Consider the following 23,409-nt stretch of genomic DNA (forward strand, 5'->3'; position numbering starts at 1 on the left):
ATGAATTTACCCATCTTGAAGACTTCTCCCCTAGCATTTAGAACAAGGCCTTGTTCACAGTTCCATGGCTGTTATTCAATGACTATCTAATTTATTTATTTTTTTCAGATGAAGTATTCTGTGAATTACTCACATTTTGTGTGCATATATTTAATTTTCCCCAATGAGATTTTGAATTATTTGTATGCAGGAAATTGACTTTGTCCTTCTTTGTATTTTTCCATTGTACTAGGTGATTGTAGGTGCTCAATAAATACTTGTTGAAATGAATTAATGATGGTGGCACCTGATAATTTTCCTAAGAATGTTTACTTCTTATGAGGTTTATAATTTACCCAAGGATGCACTCATATGATATGTAATGCTGAGCTCTTTGCCTCCTGTCAATTGAACTATTAGGACATGATATTTAAAGTATAAATGAAAACATAACACAAAGTTCCCTCCCTATTCTTTTGTGCTCTGAAAACCAACCAGTTTTAGACTTCAGTTATAGCAAATACAATTAACTGTTAAGATTTAAGGAGATTCTGAGTCTGATAGTTCCGAAATTGAAGCTAAAATCATGGTGCTAAGTATTTGACCAAATGTGTAACCGTGGGATAAATCTGCTGTAATAAATATTAAAGGTAGAGGGCCGTCCTTCTTCTAGGTCCTGATGATGAGCAACAGAAAATAGAACCTCATCACACAGCAGTGCTTGGAGAAGGTGACAGTGTCCAGGTGGAGAACAAGGTAAGTATTAAACATTTTAATCTAATTAACTTGTACTTTCTACACATTTCCAGAAAATTACCTCAATGTCCTATAGACCTGGACATTTTTTCTTTCTTGGGGAATAAATTATGCTACAAGTTTATTAGCCCCCTTCATCAATTCTGCCATTTCTGTTGGTTTATTTTATTTTATTTTGAGACAGGGTCTTGCTATGTAGTTCAGTTGGCCTTGAACTCACTATATTGTCCAGGCTGGCCTCGAACTTGTAGTGATCCTCCTGCCTCAGCCTCCTGAGTGCTGGGATTACAGGTGTGTGCCACCGTGCTCCACCAAAGTTTCATCTATATTGATTATCTTCAGGAATCACATGAGGTCCCCCGTTGTTTACTCTTACTAGTTTGATTCTGGAGACAACATATCTTCATTGTCTCTTAATTTTCTTCCTTTGTAAAATTGATTAGTTTTGTTTTTAGCATAAGTGAAAATGGATCGGCTGTGTAGAAGTATATAGATTCACATGCATACTCACATGAAACCCTTGGAAAATAATACCAATTTGGAACCGAGAGGAGCATGTGATATGCTTCCTAGTACTTTTTGATGAATTGCTGCTTTAAATAAAGTTTTTAATATCTCAGGAATCTTGAGAGGTATTTTTCCCAAGTTTCCAAGTTTCTGTCTCATGTGTATTTCATCCCACTGAGTAGATTTCTCACATTCTTGTGAATCTATTAAGCCCATCTGACTACTTTGTTTCACAAACAAGGCAGGTCATGAAGCTAATTTTGCAAAAGCTCCTCCTGAAAAGAAGAATTTAGAAAAGCAGAGATGAGAACTATTTCAGTGTCAAGGTGACTGACAGAAAGGCATTCTAACTCATTTCTGGGCTGCTGACCCTGACATTATAGAATATAATGAATTTCAGAAATTATTATTACATAGCTCATCTTTTTGGCAGCTCACCTTCTGCTGCCTGAATCATCTGCAGCACTTCAGTGAACTGTAAAATAAACAGAAGAAAAATCTTATGGGTACCAGATGAAATGTGTATCTCAGGGTCTATACCCTCTAGTATTAGGTTGAGCCATATGAAACTGCCGCTTTGACCTACAAATGTGGCAATTTCACAAGGTTCAACCCGGTATAGGAAAGGAGCATGAAATCTATACATAGGCCAAAACCTCTTGATCTCAGATTAGTTTGTCATATTATCTAATTTGACTTGGCAATCTCAGGTCATCCTGTAATATAACAACACAGATAACAAGCATTGAAAGCTAAAACAGAACACCAGAAAAAAGTGATGAGGGGAGCCAGAAGGACAGCTGGGGATAGAAACAAATCAGCTGAAACCATCAATTCATTGGCAAGCTGCGCTCCTGGCTTGAGGGACATTCTGTTACATGCAATTATGTCATTGTTCTGGGTAGAACCATAGCCAGTACCATCAAAACCTTAGAAAGGTTTCTATCAAAACTGATATTTAAAAGAATGAGTACCTAAAGAAGGCATGGTTGCTTACAGCCACGGGGGAGTAGAAAGTCTCCCTTAGATTACAACAGGAAAGAGATTGTGAAGATTTGAATCTTGGCTTTGCCCCTTGTTAGCTATGAAACTGAGTACATTTCTCAACCTCTCTGAACTTCATTTTCTTTGTCTTCAAAATTGAAATAATTGAGGCCAACTTCATGGGATTGCTAAGAATATCTCAGATTATGTATATTAGGAGTCTGCTCCAGATGTAGCACAGGGGCCAATAAATTATGTCCAATAGGCCAAGTCCAAATGTGTTTTCATATATACCTCGTAAAGTTGTGTTGGACCACAGCCATATGATCCATTTCTGTTTTGTCTGTGAATCCTTTCACACCATAAAGGGAGAAGTGAATTGTTGGCACTGAGACTGGATGACCCACAAAGCTTTGTAATCTCTGGCCCTGTGTAGAAAAATGTTGCCAATTCCTAGTATATAGGTATACTATAGATACCCAGTACTGATCCAAACAGTGAATTTAACAGACAGTCATACCACATACATGTTGTTTAATGAATAATCCTATCTTCAGTTCAAAGGCTTAGGGAGTGTAACAGTTTCTACTGCTAGAAAAAGCTCCCCAGGGACCCTGACTGAGTCAGGTTTAAGCCAGAGTTATCCTCGGGTGGCTCTAACCTTAGCCTGACGATGAATAAAGAAGAAAGCTGTGACTTCTAGTGTTGCACTAACTTATAGTCCAGAATGAGAAACTGATTTAGTCCCTGTCTTTCTTCTGGGTCTATCTTTCCTTCACTTTCACTATAGCTCATTTCTGTGTCCTCTGTCATCACACTCACCTTCTTGGTTAAACGGCAGTTTAGGCAGTTTCCTTTTCTTTTCGGTACTGGGGATCGAACTCAGGACCTTGCACTTGCTAGGCAGGCACTGTGCCATTGAGCTAAATCCCTGGCCCCCTTAGCCAGTTTCTTCATGAGAATCTCTAGGACAGGTGAGGAGGGCAAGAAATGAATGGTGTAGAAAATCATGTCTTCTCTCTGCTTCAACTTTCCTTGCTCTTTATTATCATTTATTTGACCTCTCTTAGGGTGGCACATGTCAGCCTGCAGGGACTCCTGACTCCCTCACTCACAGAGTGAAGTGTCTTTCATGACCATTATTCTGAAGTCTGCCAAAGCAGGCAGCAACTGCAGGGGCTTGCTTTATGATAGATTTAAGAGGCTTTGGGCTAAACTCTTTGAATTCTTGGAGGAAGCCCAAAGCACAGCAGCTTCAAAGTAGACTTAAATTTTTCAGAGAGATTGGAATCAACCCCAGGCTACTCTGGACATTTACTCTTGGACTGGTACCATTCACTCTGGAATTACTCTGGAATAGCCCGTTTTGAGGGCTAAGGCTTCCAGTGATGCACTGGCTGGCTTGCAGTTGGCAGGCAGGATGATGGTTGCCCTGATGATGGCTCCGTGATTAGGAGCATATAAGGTTGGTATGAAACTCTCCATCTCATCTTTAGATGCATGTGTATACTGCTGTCCTCATTAAACTAGCAAATTCACCTGTAGTGCACTGAGCTGAACAATCAGTCCCACATTGGGTGTCATCAAAATCATCCATACTTAGGAGTAACTTTTTAAACTGGTGCCATTCATGGAGAACTCATTAAAATAATAAAGATTAACATTTGATTAAATATAACATTTGATTAAAATAACCACTGAAAGTCAGAAATAAAACAAAACGCCATATTAAAACTAGAGACAACCTTTTTCCTTATTTATATGTAAAAGTTCATGATGAAAGAAGCCACTGGTTTTTTAAGACAGTTCATTGTTTCATCTTTCCATTGGCCCCAGAAGTATAAACAATGAAGACTAGTAAGAACAGTTGCATGCAATTAAGTCATGCTAAAGTTCAGTTTCTTTTTGGTAATCTTTTCAGGTAATATATCACTAAAATAAATGCTACTGTAGCAAAAGCATGCCCTTTAATTGTCAAATAATTAATTAATTGTCAAAGTCCTAGTGTTATCTCAAACTTTATATTTATAGTCAATCAAATGAACTGAGTTAGAAACTCATAGTTTAGAAATTACCAGGATAGTAAATGAATCACAGGATTTTCATCTGAGCCTTTTCATTTGTTTTTGTTGGTGTCTGTGGAACTCAAAACATAACTTGGCAACAACATTTAAAGAACAATGAGCAATTTTTAAAACTGAGCTTTTAAGTAAGCTGCAAGAGCCTAACTGTGAACCAGGAACTCTGGGAAGGTACCCCAAAATGAAAGACATGATCTCAGCCCCCAAAGATTATGAATTTTAATTGAGGTAATTGTGCGAAAAGCAGTGAGTGGGCCTCTGTTACCTTTGAATGAGTTTTCCCCATCAAATCCCAACAGACATTGACTTAGCATTACACTAGAACTCATGTCTTAAACATTTACTTCATTCTCTTTGCTTTTGTATGATTTTCATCATTTGATACCATAGGAAAAGTCACCAACATAATAGCAACTGGGACTTGGAATTATATCAGTACTCCACTAAATATCCGAAAAGATGATAAGATTTTATCAAAGAAGAATAGTTAAGGAAAGCAAAAATCCTACATGTAAGAAAATGGACAAAAACCCCATCTGATTTACATTAGAAGAGAGGAGGCACTCAGAGGTTTAATTTGCAGAAAAGCCATTGAAAAGATGCTTACCACATTCTCCAGATTTCTGCAGTGATAGAACTTCCACCTCCTCAACTCCTGAAAGTTTAATAATTTTTCATTTCAGACAAAATACATGTATCATTTTATCTTACTGTTCAAGTATTAATTGGAAACTCATCATTTTATTTGAGTAATATAAAAAAGAACAAAGCTTTTATTGTTAAGACTTTATCATCCTAAAATGTGTACATTGTAGGGTATGCTTGGCACTCACAAAAGATCTTTCTTCTGAGTTAAAAAACTTACATTCTTGGGAGTCAACACATACTTAATATAGGAGGTCAGCTTCTCTACCATCTTTTAACCCCTAACATTTTTTTCTCTGATTCCTGTGCCTAGAAATCAAGCGTGCCTCCTGGTCCCCTCCAAAAAACCATCCTTAAAACACTGTTAAATTACTTCTTTTAGAGCAATTTAAAAATGATGTCTTCTGTTTCTTTTCTATTTTTATTAGTACACATTTGCAGTACATGACATTTACATTCATCATCTGGAGTTGGTACATGTACGTAACGCATCTTAAATTTTTTTATTTCCCCCTCCCTTCCATCCCCTCCTGGCTGCATTTTTCCCTCACCCCTTGCTCCATCTCTTTTCTTCTTTTTTTCTTATTACCTATCTTTTATTTTGTTCTTTATTTATATTTTAGGTTTCTCATATAAGAGAAACCATGGAATATTTAAGCTTGTGTGTCTGATTTATGTCACTTAACATGGCCTCAAGGTGCATCTGTTTTCCTACAAATGACTCAAGTTTATCCTTCTGTTTATTCCACACTACTGTGTGGAAATGCCACATTCCACAATTTAGCTGTAGTGAGTTGTGCTGCTATGAACATGGGTATCCATGTATCTGTAATATTTTTTTTTTTTTTTTTTTTTTCTGGTACTAGGGGTTGAACTCCGGACCTTGCACTTGCCAGCCAGGTGCGGCACCACTGAGCTACATCCCAGGCCCTTGTAATATGTTTTTTAACTCTTTTGGGAAGATACCTAGGAAGGGAAGAGCTAGGCCAAATGGAATTTCTTATTTTAGTTTTTTTTTTTTTTAAGGAGTCTTCCTATTGATTTCCATAATGGTTGTACTAGTTTACATTCCCACCAACAATGAAGAAGCTCCCCCTTAATCTCTCCAGCCTTTGTTGTTATCTGATTTCTTGATGATAGCCCTTCTTTCCAGAGTAAGAAGGAATCTCAGGGTTGTTTCAGTTTACATTTCTCTAATAGCCAGAGATGGTGAATATTATTTTATGTATTTGTTGGCCATTTGTATTGCTTCTTCTGAGAAGTATCTGTTCATTTCAGCTGCCTATTTTCTGATTAGGTATTTTATTTGGGGGATCTAACTTATTTTAGTTTTTCCATATTCTAGATATTAGTCCTCTATCTGAGGAATGGTCAGCACATTTTTTTTCCCATTTGGAGGTTGTCCATTCACTCTATTGGTTGTTCCCTTTGCTGTCCAGAAGCTTTTTAATTTGATGTGATCTCATTTGTTGATTCTTGGTGTTTGTGTAGAAAGTCCTTGCCTATGCCCATGTCTTCCCTCCAGATTAAGTGTTTCTGTTTTCATATCTAGGTATTTGATCCATTTTGGCTTTATTAGTACATGGGGATAGATACAAGTCTAGGTTCAATCTTTTACCTGTGCATAACCAGCTTTCCCAGCACTTTTTGTAAAAGAGGCTCTTTTCTCCAGCATATGTTTTTTGCCCCTTTGTCAAAGATCAGGTAGCTGAATGTGCCTGGGGTTGTTTCTGCATCCACTATTGTGTTCCTTCCCTTGATCCATGAGTGTGTTTTATTGCCAACGCCATGCTGTTTTTATCACTGTAGCTTTGTAGTATAACTTCAAGCCCAGAATTGTGATGCCCCATGCCTTGCCCTTGTTGTCCAGGATTGCTTTTGCTATTCAGGGTATCTTCTGGCTCCATATAAATTTTAGGACTGTTTTCTCCAGCTTTGTGAGGAATACTATTGGTATTTTATTGGGATTGTATTAAATCTATGTATCAGTTTTGGAAGCATGGCCATTTTGATGTCTCCTGTTTCACGCTAAAGTTTCACCACTCCAAAAGTCTTAGGGAAAAAACTTTTCTGGTAACAGATTTTTTTAATTGTTAAGTTTTTAGTCACTTAAACATTACATTGAAAAAAATAATTTCAGATAGAAACCTTCTCTTGCTTTGTTTCCTGCTGCTAGCACTCCTAGAAACATAATAAATGTACTTAAGATATGTTAGATTTTCTGTAAGAAGTGTTGCAAGCACCAGCCCTACAAAGTCACATGTGACATGTAGGAAGGGTAACGATTGTTTGTGTGTCCATGAAAAGCAGCATTATGTCAGGAAGCAGCGTAACTACAGTGGGCAGGGTAAGCCAATATTCCAGATAAAGGCTAACTGCAGAGAAACTTGTGCTGAAACTTGAGTGTGTTGAGTCCAACTGCAGATCTAAGAAAATGCTGGCTGTTCAGAGATGCACGCATTTTGGACTCGAAGGAGATAAAAAGAGAATGGATCAAGTGATCCACTTCTATGCTTTTAGACAATTGAATTTTGAGGTTCTATTTACTTCAATAAGAAGAGGAAGAGGAAGAATGAAAAGAAGAGGAGGAGAAAAGGGAAGGGAAGGAGAAAGAAACGAAACAATCATTTCTTTTTCCTTTGGGCTTAGGTTATATTATGCATAACTTAATTTATTCATAATGTCGAGTCATCCACGTGTATATTAATTATTGTCCTGCATTGTAAAGTATGATGATGTCTTTGAGGCTTTATAGCTGCCATACTCAGTGATCCTAAACTAAGTTTTAAGCTCCTCTGTCTCTGTTTTATAGGTTTTTTCTATTTCCATCATGGATATTAAGCTGTCAGCTGTCTTGTCTTGATCTACAGTAGTGTTTTCTTGTCTGGTAGCTCTGACTTTCTTGCACATGTGATAACCACAAAGTCTAATTGTTAGAACTGTCTATAAAGCAAGAGTAAGTAGGGATTGAGGATCTGTGCTTAAGTTGAAGCAATAATTTTAGTATATGAACTTTATGACATCTATTTTTATTAGTGCATATTAATTATATGAATAATGAATTTCATTGTAATAATTTCATATTTGCATATAACATACTTTGATCATATCTAACCCCTGGGACCCTTCTTTACCTTTCCCCACCCTCTTCCTTTCCTCTAATATGACATCTATTTTTTAATAATTTGAATTAGTAGAAGCTTTTTTAGGGTTACTCTTTGATTTTCAGGTGGCATCACATTTGCATATTCTGATAGCTCTGAAGTTTATGGATCGGTACGGTGATGATGCATAAATAAATACACACCTGGGAATAGTTAAGCACAGATTTTTTTAATGTGAAGAAGTGATTAAAGCATCAACTAAGTGAATTTTTCTGCAATTTTTTTTTTTTTACAGTACTGAAAATGAAAACCAGGGATGCTCTATCACTGAGCTACATTCCCAGCTTTTTTATTTTATGGCTGGGCTCAAACTTGTGATTCTGCTGCCTCAGCCTCAATCAGTGTGAGACCACAGGTGTGCATCTCCACACCTGGCTCAATTAAGTGGACTGCTAAGTGACACAAGCGCGGAGGTGCCAGGTAGAAAACCCCTCCCTCCATACATATCCATTTAATATTTTTAAGTTGAAGCCAAGAGAAGAAGAAAATTTCAGTCCTATAAAATATGGCAGTTTTTATTAAATATGTGGAAGGTTAAAGAGCAATTATTAATTTTGTTGAATTCAGTGATACATTTTCTCAGATTAGTAATATAATGATTCTTAAAGAGCTTTGTATTAGTAGAAGTTATGATATAGTTTAAGATAATCTTATATATTTAAGAAAATGCTGTATTATTAGAATATGAGTGAAGTTTTATAGAAATTTTGAAGGTTTGGTTTTAAAGTGCATAATCATTTGGGCTTTATTATTGTTTTCTCTAAACTAGAAAAGCCTGAGAGCAGACTCAAAATTGACACTAGCGTTCAGTTGCCTATTAGGAACAAACTGCCCTCAAATTTAGTGGATTAAAACAACAGTAATTTGCTGCTTCTCAGGACTTGCTGGGGTCCCTCTGCAAGCTTCCCTGGGCTTGCTCATGTGGCTAGCGGGCTGGGGATGAGCTTAGCTGAGGCTATTGTTTGGGGTGCCTCAGTTCTGCTTTCTCCACTTGGCCAGCTTAGAATTCCCCAAAGAAGGAGGATTTGCAGGTGAGAAGAATTGTAAAAACAAAGATTTAGAGCAGAAGGTAAGAAATCAGACAAGTCACCAACCCAGTTCATCCAGTGCTAAGCACATCCAGTCACTGAAATAAGACCACCAAAGAGAAACTGCTGGAGAAGAAGTCTGCAGTTCTGTAGCCAAGAGTGAGAATGAGTCTTGGGATGCTTTTGGTCAGCAGGTTTAGCAGTCAGCAGGTAAAGCTAGGTGTGGCATGGAGCAGAATGAGAACAAGGTGGAACCTACCAGCACCTGTCCCTGTCTTGTCACTGAGACTGACCACCACATTGTCCCAGTTTAACCAAGTTGCCAGAGCACAAAGCATCATATATATATATATATATATAAAACATATATCTATATGTCTCTCTCTATAGATATATGTAATTCACCTTCAACAGAACTGCAGTTCTCCTTAATTTCAAGTAAGTAAGTTTATTGAAAAGTTAATTTAGATGACATAGGTATAATTTTCAAGAGGTAGGACTCTGATATTCATAACATGGTAATTCCTTAAAATATCTAAATAATTTTATATGATGGAATAATCCCCCAACAACTGAAATGAACACACTTATCAGAAGAAATATAAATGGCCAATAAATACATGAAAAATGTTCGACATCTTTAGAGAAATGTAAATTCGAGCAACACAGGGATTCCATCTTACTCCAGAAAGAATGATTCTCATCAGGAAATCAGATAAAAACATGGGCTAGAGAAGCTGTGGGAGGTGGGAGGAGGACTTCTTTATTGTTGGCAGGAATGTAAACTAGTACAGCCATTATGGAAATCAGCATGGAGATTTTTGAAAAAACTAAAACAAGACTTTCATTTGACCGGACTATTCCCCTCCTAGGTATCTTCCCAAATAGTCATGATATTAGAGTGACATGTGCATACTCATGTTTATATCAGGACAATTCATAATAGCTAAATCTTGGAAGCAGCCTATATGTCCATCAACAGGTGAATGGATAAGGAAAATGTGGTATCTATACACAATGAAATACTACTTTGTCATAAAGAAGGATAAACTTGAATCATTTGTAGGAAAATGGATGTACCTGGAGACCATAATGTTAAATGAAATAAATCAGACACAGAAGCTTAAATATTGCATGTTTTCTCTTACATGAGAAACCCAAAATACAAGTAAAGAGCAAAATAAAACGCAGATGATAGAAAAAAAGAGATGGAGAAAGGGGAGGGAAGAAATGTAGCCAGAAGAGGAGGGAGGGATCATAAAAAGAATTAAGATGTGTTATGTACATGTACCAACCCCTGATGAAAAATGTAATTATTATGTACTGAAAACACATACTAAAATACCTAAATGAGATAAAAATGTCTAAAATGCCGAGACTAGGATTGGAGCAAAGAGTCTTTCTTTTATTTTTTTTGTTTACGTATATATTCCAAGTGTGTCTAGGCAAATGCTTGGCACATAGTATGCACACAATACATGTCAGTTGAATGAAAAAACCAATTTTCCAACCGCAGATGTAAAAATATATTATAGACTTTGTTTTAAATAACTTTTTCTTTTTCTTTTTGTTGCTGAGGATTGAACTCAAGGCCTCACACATACTGCGCACATTTCTACCACTGAGCTATGTCTTTAGCCCTTTTAACTTTTAAAATTAGCACATTTATTGTAGCAAATGTAAAAGAATAGGAAAGCATAAAGAAAGTGAAATTTGCCTTAATTTCCATTGCTCAGAAAGAACCAATGCTAAAATTGCATTATATTTTTTCCCTAGCCTCTCAATATATGATTTCTTGATTTCCCTAAAAGTGAAAAGCCATACTATATTTATATGCTGTTTTTGTGATATTTTAAAAATTCTTAATGCCTTATGTACATTTACACACTTATCTGATGGTTAAGAAAATGGATTTTAATGTCCTTGTAATATTTCGTCTTAAAAACATGATATTCATTTAAACAACCCTTTGATATTGGAGAACTGTTGTCAATTTTTGCTGTGACCAGTAGGGCTTCAATGAAGAAACTGTGTGAAACTGAGTTTCCCCTTCCACTGTATGGCTAAAATTGGCATTACTGGGTCAGAGGACATTAGCAATATTGAAGCTTTTGAGTCATATTTTCAAACTGATCTCTGAAAGAGATGCTGCACCATCTTAAAATATCCCAAAAGTTATATAAAAAGTCTTTTCTTTCCCTACATCCACCCTAGCCCTGGATATTATAATTAATATTTTTACCGTGCCAGGGAAAATAAAATCCTTAATCCTAAATAAAAAATGTGGAGACTTTATAGAATTGTTTTGGAAAGAAATTTCCCTGAGCAGGTAATCTTTGGATGCTCTGCTTTTATAAAATTCCATGTAGTGCAACATTTCTGGGCATATTGTACATTAATAATAAATATCAAAGTTGTAAAATCTTATTTTTGATTTGGGTAAGTAATCTTTCCTTTAAAAAATTATGTTATTAGGGAGAAATCATAAACCATTTAAAAAACCTATTCAATCATGTGGTTTGCCATGAATATGTTTCTATTTAAAATCTTGATTTAAATTCTCCTTTAATATGAAAATGTTAATATTTTAGTGACCTGGATTTATTTTTGGGTTCTAGTTGCTACTAAATATATTAAAGAATAAACGTTTTCATATTGAGTGTTGCACAGAAAATATTTTTGGAATTTCTACTCAGAATTAGGTACAGCATCCATCTAGCTAGCATGCCAAGAACAAATTGTTCCTAATTTGACGTTCAAAAATAAGCGTATTTGGGCCAGGGATTTAGCTCAGTGGTTCTGCTGCCTGCCTGGCAAGCGCAAGGTCCCAAGTTCGATCCCCGGTACCCAAAAAAAAAAAATTGTATTTGTTTTTTGATGTTTTCCTTGTTAATTTTAGGATCCTGTGAGAAGCCATTTTGTCCTAATTGCTGGGGAGCCAATAAGAGAACCAGTTGTCCAACATGGTAAGCCCAGAATGATGATTTCCTGGTTGACTTTTGTTTTCTCCAGAGTAGTGTACATGTACAGTGTTACTGGGAAGACTGGCCGGATTTTTTCCTATCTCTTCATCAGCAAATCTAAGGATTTTGTTTTATTTGTCCATTGTCAGAAGAAAACCCAAGTGGTGTTTGTTCCTAGATGCATCTCTTTCTTTGACAAAACAAACATTTAAGTACATATCATGTGTCAGACATTGATCTTAAAACTGTGCAAAGAATAAAATGGTATTTTTATTGTGTCACAAGAGACTTCAACCTGAAAAAAGATTTTGCATTCTGTTGGGGACTTGAATATCATTTTTTTAAACCTGTAGAAATTTTAATCTGATGTTACTACTTGCTACATTTAAACAAACATGATCCAAACACAGTAAGACATATCTTCAACTCCAGTCCCATGTTCAAGACAGAAGCCTTTAAGAAAGATGAAAAAAGGGTACCTTCATGTCTCACAACATGAAAATTGGAATCCCAAATGTACTGAGCTGAGATTTTGCTCATACCCTATTCTTTCTAATTAACTCTTTAGTCCTGCAACCAAACTTAATGGTTATCAACACCTTCCTTCACTTTAATCTGTTTTAGGTCACCATTATTTTTTAGGTAGAGTGTCACTATGTAGTCCAGACTCCATTGCTCTTGCCTCAGCCTCAGGAGTCCCTGGATTATGGGCTTGTGCCACTGTGCCTGGCAGTAGTATTCCTTCTTATGTATCAAAACCCATACTGAACAGTGAGTTCTGGGTTGCAAAAGAGGATTTGTTTTTTGCACCTGTCCATAACTCTTTGTGCACAAGTTACACAAAAACAGATACAAGTGCTTGAATATCATTTTTATCTTTACCAAAAATAACAGCAGTTTAATACTGTCATCATTTTGTTGCTGTAAGAGAATACATGAGACTAGGTAATTTATGAAGAAAAGGGATTTGTTTGGGCTCACAGTTCCGGAGACTGGGAAGTTCAAGAACATTACACCAGAAAGGCCTCCATGCTGCTTATCTCATGCCAGAAAATAGAAGGGCGGGCAGGTGTGTGTAGGAGAGGAAAACACTAGAGGTGGACTTGCTGTGTACGTGACTCACTCGCATGATAACTAATCCAGCCCCACAAGAATGAGAACTCATTCACAGGCGAAAAGCATTAACCGCTCTTTAGGACCTAATCATTGCATAAAGATCCTACCTTCCAGCACAGTGGCAATCAAATTTCAGCAGGAGTTGTAGAGGGGACAAGCCGCATTCCAACCGTAGCAAATGCTGTCCGTATAGTCTGTTGTATTTTCAGTCGTCAGAGTGCTATCCAAATTTTAATTCACTTAATCTTCAAAACAACCTTAAACAGAGAGGCGCTCTCATCCTCACGCTACAAATGAAGCCGCAGAAGTACAGAGGTTCATTGCTCAACTCAAGGCTACTGCCTTAGTTCCTTTTTTCTCTTCTGAGACAAAATACTTTTGACTCCTGCAGTTCAGGGAAGAAAAAGTTATTTAGCTCACAATTTGTAGAGGTTTCAATCCATAATTGGCTGGCTCCAAGGCAGGGTAGCATCACAGAGGAGAAACAGTTCATGGTGGCCAGAAGGTGGCAAAGCAACAAGGGGCGACCACAGCTCTTTCTATCCCTTATGTCTTATCCAGGCTCCTTAGGGCAGGTAGCACTCGCACCCTTAACCCTAGTGCCCTTGAGCCTAGCCTTGCACCATGAATCAATTCCAGTGTCACACACTCTAGATCCAGCTACCTCTGAAATCCCCCACCTATGACTGCATGAGGATTTGGGGGACATCTAGACACAAGCCATGACAGCCACAGAGTGGATGTACACTCAGACTGTCTGGTTTTCAACTGCCCTGCCCTTCTGTCTCTCATCATGCCAGTCACTCTGCTTGTCACTGTGGCTTTTCTGATGGGACATGATTATTAGTGGTGGACCTAGGATATGAACCCTGGTCTCCCGATCCCATGTCTTGTGCTTTCTACTGTATGCCAAGAATCTACATAAGAATCCATACCTTTTTTATTACAAGAGGAGTCCAAAGGTTTAATTAGAGGAGAATTGCAAACTGTAGTTTGAAAGAGGACTTAGGGAGTATGAATAATTTTCTTGTTTGTAAACCTTATAGATGATAAATTTAAAACCACATGTTTTCTGGGTTCAGTTTTCCTCTTCCTGAGTATATAAGGAGATGAACTTACTCAACACGGCTTTGGAGGACTCCAAGCTTTCAGTGTTTCCTAGGTAATGTATGTGCACATTAAAAATTGAGAAACATGGCACACTACCCTACGAAACCATTTAGATGGATTTCCAGAAGTGCACTACAGAAAAAAGATGGGGGCATAAGAGTGGTGCTCTACAGGTGTAAAGTAGAGGGAAATTCCAACGTGCAGGAAATCAGTCCTTGGCCCTGTACCTGGTGTCACTTTCCCAGTTCCATTTCCTTTGCTTCATATGTCCTTTAAAAAGTTGGCTTCTCCACGGTGCTGTCCTGAGTGTATTGTTTATTTTGTGTGCAAGAGCTCTCTCATTGTTTCCTACCTGATAAACTCCAAAGCTCGATGTCCACATGGAATCTCTCCCATGATCCATAGTCTCAACGATGTACTTCAGGCCTCTGCTGAGAAGCTATTAAATTGCCTCTGACACCTCTATATCATAATATCCACAATGGAACTCTTTATTCTACACCCAGCCGCCTACATCCTGTGTGTCATCCTGTGCAGCTCCACCATTCACTCAGTCTCCTAGGCCAGACACCTTCTCTATCTTCAGGCCAAAGTCTCCTTTAAAACCCCAAATCAGATCATGTTACTCTCCACTTAACCCTTCATTGACTCCTGATCACTTAAATAATTATGTCCAAACTTCTTCTCATAGATGGCACCTAAAGCCTAAAAGTGCCTGGCTTCTTCTACATCTCAGATTCCATTTTTCCCCCCTTTAGTCCTTTCTTCCAACCCTATGACTTTAGCCCCAATTCATCCAGCATGCTAGTCCTGAAAATACGCCATTCTTCCTTGTATAGTTGTTTGAATGTCATGCCTTCTGTGAATCCATTCCTGGACTCCTCCTCTTCCCCTTTTTTGCCGACTCTGTAGGATTTACATACTTTTATTGTTCCATGTACCACATTCTTTTGTAATGATTTGTTTCCATATCTGTCCATGTGATATATTTGTGGTCTTCTGGGGGCAGAGTCTGTCATTCATCTTTCATCTGTAAGTCTGTAGCTCTTGGCACAATGTCTGTCATTTAATGAGCATTTAATAAATACTTAATAAATAGATAACTGAATGAAAAAGTCAATTTAGATTCCTTCCATGGAATTTTCCTTTCCTACTGACATTCTGTTTCCCAAAAGGCTTCAACATCAACAAGGCATATTATCTGGTGTCTTTTTTTCTCAGATTTTAAATATAGTGATATTGACATGCCAACAATGGTTAAGAAGTTTGAATGTGTTGTTCCCTCTAAGTAATATAGTTAAGTGTAAATTAGAGCCTCCCAGACAAAGCCCCTTAGTGGAAGGAGTTCCATAAAAAGAATTCTGGGAACCCTTGCCTGCTGGTAGAAGTATACTGAATAGACAAGCTTATCAGCTGCTTCCAAGACACTGCCGATGCCAAATAAGAGTTGGCCTTCATAGAGTCCTGTGTCTCTTTGCCCCTCCAATGTGTGAGAAAGGGGAAGCAACAGATACTTTGCCTCTTCTGGTCAAGTAGAGGAGAACTTCTTGCATACTTTTAAGAACACTCGAGTTCAGATCCAGGAATTAGACAAAAGGATCAGCAAACTATAAGCCATGGGCCAAATCTGTGCACTGCATGTTTTTGTGCATGGAGTTTTACTGGAACAATCACAGCTAGTCACTGCCATATTGTCTATAGATGCGTTTGCAGTTTAATGAGACTTGAATAGTTGAGATGGACACCATGTGATCCACAAAATCTAAAATATATAGTCTCTGGCCCTTTACAGGAAGAGCTTTCCCATCTCTAGGGAATCCAAATAATGATGCTTTCTTGACTTGAATTGTTTGCAATCTCCTATTTATCATCAATAAGATGCTGCTAATTTTAAAAAATGGCTTAGAACCATCATATAAGCACATAGCCTAATATATTGCTTAGATAACAAATCTATGATGAAATTTACCAATTCATCATATTCAGATTGATTCGATTCTCGACATCAGCTAATGGTATAAAAATATCAACTGGTTGTAATATGATATGGCTGTAATATGGCTGAAATACGGTTGTGATAGAACCAAATCTAAGAATGTTTTAAATAGATTCCCATTGCTGGTAAGGGACCTGTAATGGATGGGTGAGACGTAGTTACATTTGTTTATCTAAAGTTTGATCCTTATAATAATTTATAATCATGTACAATCATAGCCAAGAAAGTTGTATTATTTTCCTCTAGAATTAAACACTGAACTCTTGGATCTGAACACTTTTACTGTTCAGATATACCTAGATTTTATTTTAAATTAGAAGCTAAAGAAATATTTTACCATTTCTAATGGTAAAATACCATCACCCAGAACTTTCTGAATGTCTCTTTCTGCTCTAGGTCCATTTGTGATGAACACCAATGAAGAAATTTCTCAGGCCATTCTTGATTTCAGAAATGCGAAAAATGGGTTTGAAAGGGCCAAAACCTGGAAATCAAAGATTGGAAACTAGTGAAGAGCACAAGAGAGGTCTCCATTCTTTTGCCATTCTTGGTGCCCAGCCATTTAGATTTTCAGTCTCCAAAGCTGAGTTAGCTGGTATTTCTAAAGGATTCCTCATTAAAGTGATAACAAGATTTTTGTGGCAATGTATGTAGGATATTTCCTGGTACATGCAAATAAACCTAATCGTTGCTTCTTTAAAACTCCATGTTCTTCATTTTAACCTAACTTATTAAGCTTCTATTTAAAAACTCATCTTGTGTTTGTCTTTTTCGCATGTGTGTTGATGTTTTTACTATTTTTGAAGCACATCTGATTACTTTCGGTGTCACCGGCAGCAGATATGTCAGCATCTGAAGGTCCTTTCCTGAGCAGTGCTATTGGGATACAACCATTAAGACTACGTGCTGGGGTTTCATGTTACAGGTTATCTGCTTTAAAATAACAGCAGCCGTGAGCATTTGAGTCAGTTTTTAAAACTGCCCTGCTATTGGTAGTGACACAACAGGATTACAGCCAAGACTTCCCTGCATTTTCTGCCAAAATCTGGGTCAGATTTAAGACACATGCTTCTGCAAACTTCCATGAAGGTTGTTAAAAATGTTTTAATCCAGAGCTGGGTTCCAGCTTTCTGTAGCTGCAAGTACTGGTGGCCGCACTAGTTCCTTACAAAGCAACTAGACCCTGGGGCACAGGGTGGAGAGATTTCTTTTAATTTGCTGGACGTGAAATGAATGTAGCGTGCTTTCTAAGTTCAGGTGGAAGACATGTCCACCTCCTGATTATTTTTGGAGCATGAGAACATTTTAAATTGTTTTCATCTCTCTCCCCCACTAAGATTGTGCGAAAAAGTACCTTGCCTAATTGAAGTCATTTCATTGGATTTTGATCACAACTGATTTTTTTTTCCATGTGAAGTTTTGGGGTTCGAACTTTCCCCCAGGAGAATGCCTTTTGAGACAATTCTCTCTAGCTGCCTGATGTCAACTCCTTAGTAATCAGCAGATATTAAAATATTCAAAATGAACAGACAGTGGGCAGTAGTGAATATTTTCATGATGTCTTATGTGCACCTGGTGCAGGGCTTCGGTAATGAACATGGACCAGTGAAGGTAGGTGAGCTCAATTTCTAATGTGATGAGGATTCTTTTTAATGGTTTATACAGAAGACTTTCTTTGCCCTCACTATTTGTGAAGCAATATAAAAATGCATAGCACTCTTAATAGTCGACAGGATATGTCTTGCATTTGTTACTGACTGTTCTGTTTCTTAAGCTTAATGAAATTCTTGTCATGAATATTTGAAAATGCTGAAGTTTTTTTGTTTTGGAGGCGCGATAGAACATGCGCATTCTTGAATCTTTTTAGTTGGAGAAACTTCTCCCAATTGTATATGCGGATGGCACAGTGGTTTTCTAATGAAGCACTGATGTGTTTTTATGACACACATAATTTTGTGGGCCATTTATTTTCAGGTTGTTTTTGAGCAGCAAAAGCTAGTCTATTTTGTCTGTAAATTGAAAATTATAGTGCTCTCTACAGATGTTTTCTATCTGATTTTGCAAATTACCAATTGCTACCATCCAGAAAAATGTTTTTCTCAGAGGTTGTTTTGGTTTTTCACTTTTTGAAATGTGCACAAAATTCAATAGTAATCAAACGCAGTAATTAAATCTTTGATTCTGTGAGCAGGCATCAAGTAGAGCTCAACAAATTGAGAGTAATGCAAGCTGGGATGTTACTGACTGCTAGAACAATATTTCACCCATTTTTATGTATTTCATAGATTATGTATTTTTAAAGCTTTTTATTTTGAAAGTGATTCAGATGTAATTGTTTTAACTGAAGTGGTGCTAAATCATTATTGATTTAGGAATTTCTGGCTGTGAACAGACAATTAAATGTGCGCTTGAGTTTCTGTAACTCTTGTTTTACAACAGGCATGATATTGTCCCCCCACAGGGGAAAATCGGTTCATGGGGGGTGAAGTTTTTGATATGTAAAACACAGATACACATATGTTACATAAACAGATACACAGCATATCTGTAATAGGATGTCACAGGGAAAAATGTCTAAAAAGGATCCTGGTTGGCTTTGGTGACTGGGGGAAGTTTGGAGATTGATAACAAGCAAAAAACTGAACAAAACTGTGTTAGGGCAGAGAGTGACCTTGTCTCAAAGCTTGCATCTTTTTAATTTTTCAAATTCATTGTGCACATGGGATAAATCATAGTCTTCAGATCCACTTTACTGCTAATAGCAGTTGGACCTCAATGCCAGATGGTAAGTGGATGGGAATCCAATTTTGACCATAGGTAACCGGAGGAAAAACATCTGAATTGTTTGAGGCAAGTAAGACTTCAGACTGTCCAGCTTCTTTTTAAGTCTGTAAAACTCAGGAGTCCTTTAGACGTGCTGGGCTCATTGAATTTTTAAATATTTGCATTTTACTTTTAATAACATTGATTTATTTGATGGGACAGGAGAGGAGACTGAGTTGTTGGAAAGAAATATGATGCTTTGAATTTACTGTTAACATGTACATTTGTTTAATAGGGCAGTAGAAGAAAACAGCTAAATTTGCATGTGGCAGGAAACATGTCCTTACACATGGAAGATGCTGCATTGTATGCTTGCTAATGTCATTAGCATTTTTCTTTTCTACATCAGAATTTCTTTTAAAAAGTACAGCCACGTATACTGAACTTATACTGTCAGATAAATTATTTCTGATATGAAGAAAAGGATGGTCTATAGATAAGCAGAAGTTTGGGGATTAAATTTGACTGGGAAATGAGAATAATATACATACTGGTTGATGCTTTTCTTATTTTCCCCAACTTTGTCCTAAGAGAAAAGCTAAGAAAGCTTTTTGACATTTATGTTCTTGTTTAGATTAAAATTCAGTATGAAAGCCTATTCAAGATGGTAATGGTTTAGGACACTGGTATTTGAATAATATTTTTGCCTTTAGAGATAAAAATGCTTCATTTATCATGGGAAATTTTCATGGTCTGCCTCAGTGCTGTACTAAGTCCATGAGCATAGCATGTCTTTCTGTCCACTCCCCCCTTTTCTGATCACATCTTTTCCAGAATGACTGGTGATGCTGAGTCTGTTCCCTGGCTGTACCCTACCCCCACCCCTGGCCTTGCCTTCACTTTCCAGATCTGATTATTGTCCTGTTTTTCAGCTTAGACTAACATTGTCTCTTATAGTGGAGGTCTATGAGTCTGTGAACAATTATTTTTTCAGCAACCATGCAGACAGCTTCTAGTACCGCGCACAATTGTGATAATGCCATTTGAGTATATGACATCCTCAATTCATTAGTGCTTGGAAGGATAGCTATTTGGGGTCATCAGTGAATGGAACATGTGGCCTGAGGCAGAAATCTCAGCTCAAAGCTACTGTATATACTCCCTAGCTATTAAATTTCTCAGTCTAAAAAGAACACATTTTCTTCTAGAAATATGAAATGCCTATGCTTGGCTTTCTAATGCAATCATATTACTGCCTAGACATAGGACTTACTTCTGTTTCTATTTTCTCCAATTTTTTAGACAGTTGGAACAGTTATATACAGTTTCACAGGGTCTGCACTTCACAGCCCTAAGGAGTTGCATGCACATAGACACATCGATATGCAACAGCCCTGAGGACAACTTTGTAGACACTATGGACATTTGGTAAATAAGCACCAACAACATCATTGCCCTGCCATTAACATCAGACTTTTAGACAGAACTATTTCTGCTTGGCTTAATAAACAATTATTGTCACCAGGAATGCTGAGGTCTCTTTAAAATCTCTAAGGGTAGCTAGCCTCATAAACTTTTTCAGTAATCCTGATGAAGACATATCATTATGGCAATAAAGGAACAATCTCAGGTTATGGTAGGCTTTCAGAACTCTTTTCTGACAAATCTGTTTCCTTCTTTGTCATCTTTTTCTCTATACCAACATTTAATTCACCCTTCTTCACTGAAGACTATTTCTGGATGATGGAGTCATTCAAATTCTGCCAAGACTGGAATAAGACCAAGATCTACAGGAATTTGTGATACCTCTGACTTTCATGAAAAGCCACATACGTGGCTCACAAGACTTCATTATCTTTGTGTTACTTGCCTTCTCCTGAAATTGTCTCTAAATGAACTGAATAAAAAGAACTGAGGTGCACCTACCATATTTAATTCCAGGAAGCAGACTCACACCTACTCACTACCCTATTTTCACTTACAAAGTCACATACAGGACTGTCCAGTGACCTACCTTGTTGCTAGTCAACTAGCCCAGTGAGCTCTTGCCAATGGCGCTACTGGCCATAGTCCTTGGCATAAAAGACATCTGAAATAGTTTTCATTAATTTGTCCTTCATCTATGACCTTGTAGTTAAATTATTGAATTATATGCTTTTCCACACAGCTCTGTTCTAACCTAGTTACTCATAACTAAGTGATATTTGAAGATTTTATATCACTATAGAATATTATTTATACCCAGGATATAATAGGACCCTTTGTATCTTCTATCTTGAATATATAACTTCCTTGTATGACTGATTTTTAATTTTAAAATTCTGACTTAAATGTGTGGATAAACCTTTATAGTAAACCCCTTGTAAAGAAAATTCGGCAATGAGAATATGGTGTCTGTACACAGAGATAATTCTATGAAAACCTTGAGGTGAAACATTCTGGAGCTCCCAGACACCTTGATTGCTGTGACTGCATAAAGGTGCTAGAGAAAATGGGGACACAAATGACAGGAAATTTTTTTCTGAGCACATTTCTAGGCCCAACTTTATTTTACCATATGAGGAGATGAGGGGAATTGTATATAACAGAATGAGATTGAGATGAGACAGAGATGAGATGAAACACTTCTTCTTAGGTTGCATCTATGGTGGTGAGTCCGCTTTTCTCTCTCCCTTGCTGCCAGTTCTTATAGTTCTTACCAAGACACCAGGCCATTCATTATAAAGTGAAAACACCCTGAGCCCAGCCCCCCTCTGATATCAGGAAAGCTTTTGGTGGTTGAATTTGTTTTGTTTTGTTTTGTTTTTTGGTGGTTGAATTTGGCTGACTGAGATGTCTAGTTTCATAAAGAATTTTCTCTCTCGCTCTCTCTTCGTACAGTATGTGTTTGCAAAACATAATGAATACATGAATCATGGGGAGTTGGTACCTGTACTTATCACATCTTAATCCTTTTTACTTCCCCTCCTGCTCTCCTTGCCCCCTCTCCCTTCATCTGTAAAATCCCATTCCCATCTGCAAAAGATCTACCTCCCTATTTCCTATGATCTCTCTTTTATTTTTCTCTTTACTTATACTTTGGTTTTCTCATATAAGAGAAACCACTTGATATTTAATGTTTTGTGTCTGATGTATTTCAGTTAGCATTATGGCCTTAAGGTACATCCATTTCCCTACAAATGTCTCAAATGTATCCTTTTCATGGCTGAATAGTACTCCGTTGTGTCTATATATACAGCATATTTTCTTTTCCATTCATCTGTTGATTGGTATATAGGCCACTTCTAAGATTCAGCTATTATGAGTTGTGCTGCTATAGTCATGAGTATACACGTATCACTTTAATATGATGTCTACTGGAAAATACCCAGAAGGGGAACACCTAGATTGAATAGGATTTCTATTTTTAGTTTTTTGAGAACTCTCTATGCTTTTTTCCATAATGGTTGTAGTAGTTTGCATTCCCATGAACAATGTAGAAGGGTTCCTTTTTTGCCACATTCTCACCAGCATTTGTTGTTTTTGATTTCTTGATGATGGCCAATCTTTCTAGAGTAAGATGGAGTCAGTGTTGTTTTGATTTGCATTTCTCTATGGCCAAAGATGCTGAACATTTTTTCATATACTTATTGGCCATTTGTATTTCTTCTTTTGAGAAATGTCTCTTTATTTCAGTTGCCCATTTCTTTGGTAGTGTCTTTTATTCTGGGGGAATCTTACTTTTGAGTTCTTTCTGTATTCTAGATAGCAGTCATCTGTCCATGAAGTGTCTGACAAAATTTTTTTCCCATTTTGTGGGTTGTCTCCTCACTCTCTTGGTTGTTTCCTTTGCTCTGCAGAAGCTTTTTAACTCGATATGATCCTATTTGTTGATTCTTGATGTCATTTCTTGTGCAGTCTGGAACTGTTCAGAAACCCCTTGAGTATGCCTGTGTCTTCAAGATTTTTTACCTATTTTATCTTCCAGCAGATTAAGTATTTCTGTTTTCATATCTAGGCCTTTGATCCATTTTGACTTTATTGGTACATGGTGAGAGAAATAAGTCTAGATTCAATCGTCTATGTGTGCATAACCAGTTTCCCCAGCACCATTTGTGAAAAAAAAACTCACTATCTTTTCTCCAGGGTATGCTTTTTGCCCCTTTGTCAATAATCAGATGGGTGAATGTGCCTAGGGTGGTTTTTGCACCTTTGATTCTGTTCCATTGATCTACATGTTTGTTTTTGTGCCAGTACCATGCTGTTTTAATCACTGTAGCTTTATAATATAATTTGAAATCTGGAATTGTAATGCCTCCTGCTTTGCTCCTATTGCCT

At 37.2% G+C, this 23,409-nt stretch overlaps 2 protein-coding genes, 1 non-coding gene and 1 pseudogene across 10 annotated transcripts in view; 3 read left to right on the plus strand and 1 right to left on the minus strand.

Moving 5' to 3' along the window:
- Pir (pirin) overlaps positions 1-17,031 on the plus strand; it is a 104,542-nt gene extending 87,511 nt beyond the window's left edge. For 7 of the 8 annotated variants that reach the window (XM_004866096.4, XM_021245379.2, XM_021245381.2 and 4 more), the window contains 3 exons: positions 653-735; positions 12,044-12,110; positions 16,726-17,031. In XM_004866096.4, coding sequence (XP_004866153.1) covers positions 653-735; positions 12,044-12,110; positions 16,726-16,838 — 263 coding nt within the window. In that variant the 3' untranslated portion in view covers positions 16,839-17,031. The remainder of the gene's footprint in view (positions 1-652; positions 736-12,043; positions 12,111-16,725) is intronic. The other variant, XM_087193715.1, reaches the window with a different exon arrangement.
- LOC110345964 (large ribosomal subunit protein eL42-like) lies at positions 3,359-7,756 on the plus strand (annotated as a pseudogene).
- LOC147823275 (small nucleolar RNA SNORA40) lies at positions 12,842-12,967 on the minus strand. The gene has a single exon (XR_015444172.1). It is a non-coding gene; the product is annotated as a small nucleolar RNA SNORA40 (small nucleolar RNA).
- A 420-nt stretch (positions 17,032-17,451) lies between the features above and the next one.
- The window catches only part of Vegfd (vascular endothelial growth factor D), a 33,135-nt gene continuing 27,177 nt past the window's right edge, over positions 17,452-23,409 (plus strand). Inside the window, exon 1 of the mRNA XM_004866091.3 lies at positions 17,452-17,940. Within this exon, the coding sequence (XP_004866148.1) occupies positions 17,851-17,940 (90 nt within the window). The 5' untranslated portion in view covers positions 17,452-17,850. The remainder of the gene's footprint in view (positions 17,941-23,409) is intronic.

The sequence above is a fragment of the Heterocephalus glaber genome, unplaced genomic scaffold (genome assembly GCF_053883595.1).
Source record: "Heterocephalus glaber isolate CG9 unplaced genomic scaffold, H.glaber_assembly_v1.0 deba00001594, whole genome shotgun sequence".
Taxonomy (NCBI): Eukaryota; Metazoa; Chordata; class Mammalia; order Rodentia; family Bathyergidae; genus Heterocephalus; species Heterocephalus glaber.